Source organism: Octopus bimaculoides, chromosome 8 (assembly GCF_001194135.2).
Source record: "Octopus bimaculoides isolate UCB-OBI-ISO-001 chromosome 8, ASM119413v2, whole genome shotgun sequence".
Taxonomy (NCBI): Eukaryota; Metazoa; Mollusca; class Cephalopoda; order Octopoda; family Octopodidae; genus Octopus; species Octopus bimaculoides.
The window spans coordinates 27,124,014-27,127,022 of NC_068988.1; the positions used below are offsets into that span (position 1 = coordinate 27,124,014).

Here is a 3,009-nt window from a genome sequence, read left to right on the forward strand (position 1 = left end):
GTTTCAGTCGTTTGACTGCAGCCATGCTGGAGCATCGCCTTGAAGGGTCGAAAAAATCGATCCCAGGACTTATTTCTTAAGCCTAGTACTTATTTTATCGATCTGTCGACCTATTTTGCCGAACCACTAATTTACGGGGAGGAAAACACACCAACACCGGTTGGCAAGCAGTGATGGAGGGACAAAGACAGACAGACACACACACACACACACACACACACACACAGATACATACATACTACGGGCTTCTTTTAGTTTCCGTCCATCAAATCCACTCACAAGGTTTTGGTCGGTCCGAGGCTATAGTAGAAGACACTTGCCCAAGGTTCTACGCGGTGGTACTGAAACCGGAAACATGTGGTTGGGAAGCAAGCTTCTTACCACACAGCCACGCCAGAGAGACAGACATTATATTACTGATACTACTATATGCTTCTACTATATAATATATCCTGGATATTTATATATTATATATAACTGATACTTTATACTTTGTTACTGAGTTGCTTTCACAAGTTTGTTGTGATGTTTTATTTTCTATAGCTTCGTTGTGAAAAGTTTTGGATGTTAATTATTTATTTATGCATGTTAGCATGTCTGTCTCTCTGGCTGTATTTATGTGTATATGTATTTGTATATGTGTATGTATGTGTATATGAATGCGTGTGCATATGTTTATATCACTGTTTTGTACAGAAAAGTTCGGTTGACGTAATGAAGCAAACATTTTCAAGTTTATTTAATGTGGTTAACGTTTAAAATATTTAAGGCTCATCTTCAAAGCTGCCAAATTACCAACAAACATTAGATATTCCACAAACAGAAATAGAAATTTAGAAAACAGTGTTATATTGAAAGACAATAGGATAGATTTCTGTAGATAGTATTCTTGGGACACACAAAATTAGAAGTAAACCACACATTGAAACGTAATCGATCACAGAGCTTGAGTTATAAGTTTTATTGAAAGAAAACAGAGTAAATATAAGTAAGGGTACCACTCGTTGTTAGCATAGATTATCTCTACAAACGACAGAACAATTCTTAGTTGTTAAGAGATGTGTGAAACAAGTTTCGTGAAATTGTCATTGGTTATTTATGTAAGATATTTGGCATCCAATGTAAGAGTTTAAGTCCATGATTCAGCCTAAAAGTTCAGACAATCTCCAGTAACATAAAATAATGACCCACAAAGTTGGGACTCATTTCCGTATGATATTGATCGTGAATATCTGCCTCAAGATTAAATTACTCCAGGAAATCAAGATTGATTTATGAACGATTAGATATTAAAGAAATATGTCATCTTCCATACGAAAGTGAAAATATTTCTGCGTTCTGACGATGCATTCTTTTCAAGAACATCAAGGGATTTTCCAAGACATGTATTGCGTGCAATATGTGATATGACAATCGCTTCCGATACAAGGCGTCACATTCTGTCATATTGTTACAATATGTTATGTCATTAAAAGATACTGTGACACTGAATGGGACATTTGAATTGTTTTTTTGTTGTTTGTTTTTTCGTGAGATATTTTAAGAATATGGAAAGAATACGCTTTACAAAATCAAAATTTCAAAGAAAATTAGATGAAGTACATCTAATTTTACTTCAATATAATTATGACCACCTATTCCCAGTGTAAAGCTAGTTCAACTACTCAATGGTTCCCAAAGTGGGCGGTCGAAAGTTCCAAGGAGGAGTTGAAGAAAAGTAGGGTGATAATAGGAGACGAGTCATCTAAAAAAAATGGGGTGATAATGGGGTAGCGATTCATGTAAAAAAAACAAAATAATGGGTTCATTAGGCTAAGTTTTATTTGTGAAATACAGTTGCTTTGAATTTGCTTCAAAAAGAGGTCTTTTTGTGATGGTTAGTTGTGGTGGGGGCAATAGGAATGTAACCTGGGTGTCAAGGGGGCGGCAGCCCGGAAATACGCGTCATTGAATCCACAACTTTATGTTTTGGGGTCCAACTAGAACCTGCGATCTAAGGGTTGTGAGATCAACGTCCTAACCACAAGGCCATTCGCTTTCACACGATATAGGTCATCAACAAACTGAATCTATTAGGCTGGTGCATAATTATAGCAGCTTTTTTTCAATGATTATTCCGACCGGTTGCCAAGCGAATGGGAAGCAATAATTGAAGTAGATGGTGAATATGCTCCGGAATAATCATTTAAAGATGCTTTTGTTAAATGTTGTTATTGTTCTTGTTGAATAAAATTTGTTGAGAAAAAGCCGCAATAATTATGCACCAACCTAATAGATTAACCATTGTTTAGTAAAACATCTGAGCTTCTATACTTACATAAAACAACTTTCCAACAAATGAATCATCATGACAACCTCCAATTACAAGCGGAGAATGTGTATTAGCAATACGACCTGTAAATAACAAAGAAGACTGTAAAAACAACAACTAACGGTCTTTAAAGGGCGCCATATTAAATTACATTTCCGCTGCCTTCTATAAAGTTGAGTCATGTTGAACCCTTATTCGTCAAAGTGACGACAGGGTACGTATATGTCGCACTATTTTGTACTTGATTTTAACTGACAGAATTGGAGTGCGACTTATACACGGGGCAAAGCTGATATCAAGTTTGAATATGAAAGGAAAGAAATTATATATCAAGATTTGAATTAAGAATGTAACTTATACACGAGTAAATATAATAATTAATATAACACAAAAAACAATGACATAGTTTGAATGAAAGGAAGGTGGTATACTCTTTTACTTGCTTCAGTCATTTGACTGCAGCCATGCTGGAGCACCGCCTTTAGTCGAGAAAATCGACCCCAGGACTTATTCTTTGGATGCCTAGTACTTATTCTATCGATCTCTTTTGCCGAACCGCTAAGTTACGGGGATGTAAACATACCACCATCGGTTGTCAAGCGATGTTGGGGGGACAAACAGAGACACACAAAGACAGACACATACATACATATATACATACATATATATATATATATATATATATATATATATATATA

The 3,009-nt window shown here is 35.6% G+C and overlaps 1 protein-coding gene across 1 annotated transcript in view; it reads right to left on the bottom strand.

The window, feature by feature from the left end:
- Positions 1-3,009, bottom strand: part of LOC106872460 (protein PIF) — a 20,611-nt gene that overhangs the window by 1,976 nt on the left and 15,626 nt on the right. The window contains exon 6 of the mRNA XM_014919470.2: positions 2,318-2,394. Coding sequence (XP_014774956.1) covers positions 2,318-2,394 — 77 coding nt within the window. The remainder of the gene's footprint in view (positions 1-2,317; positions 2,395-3,009) is intronic.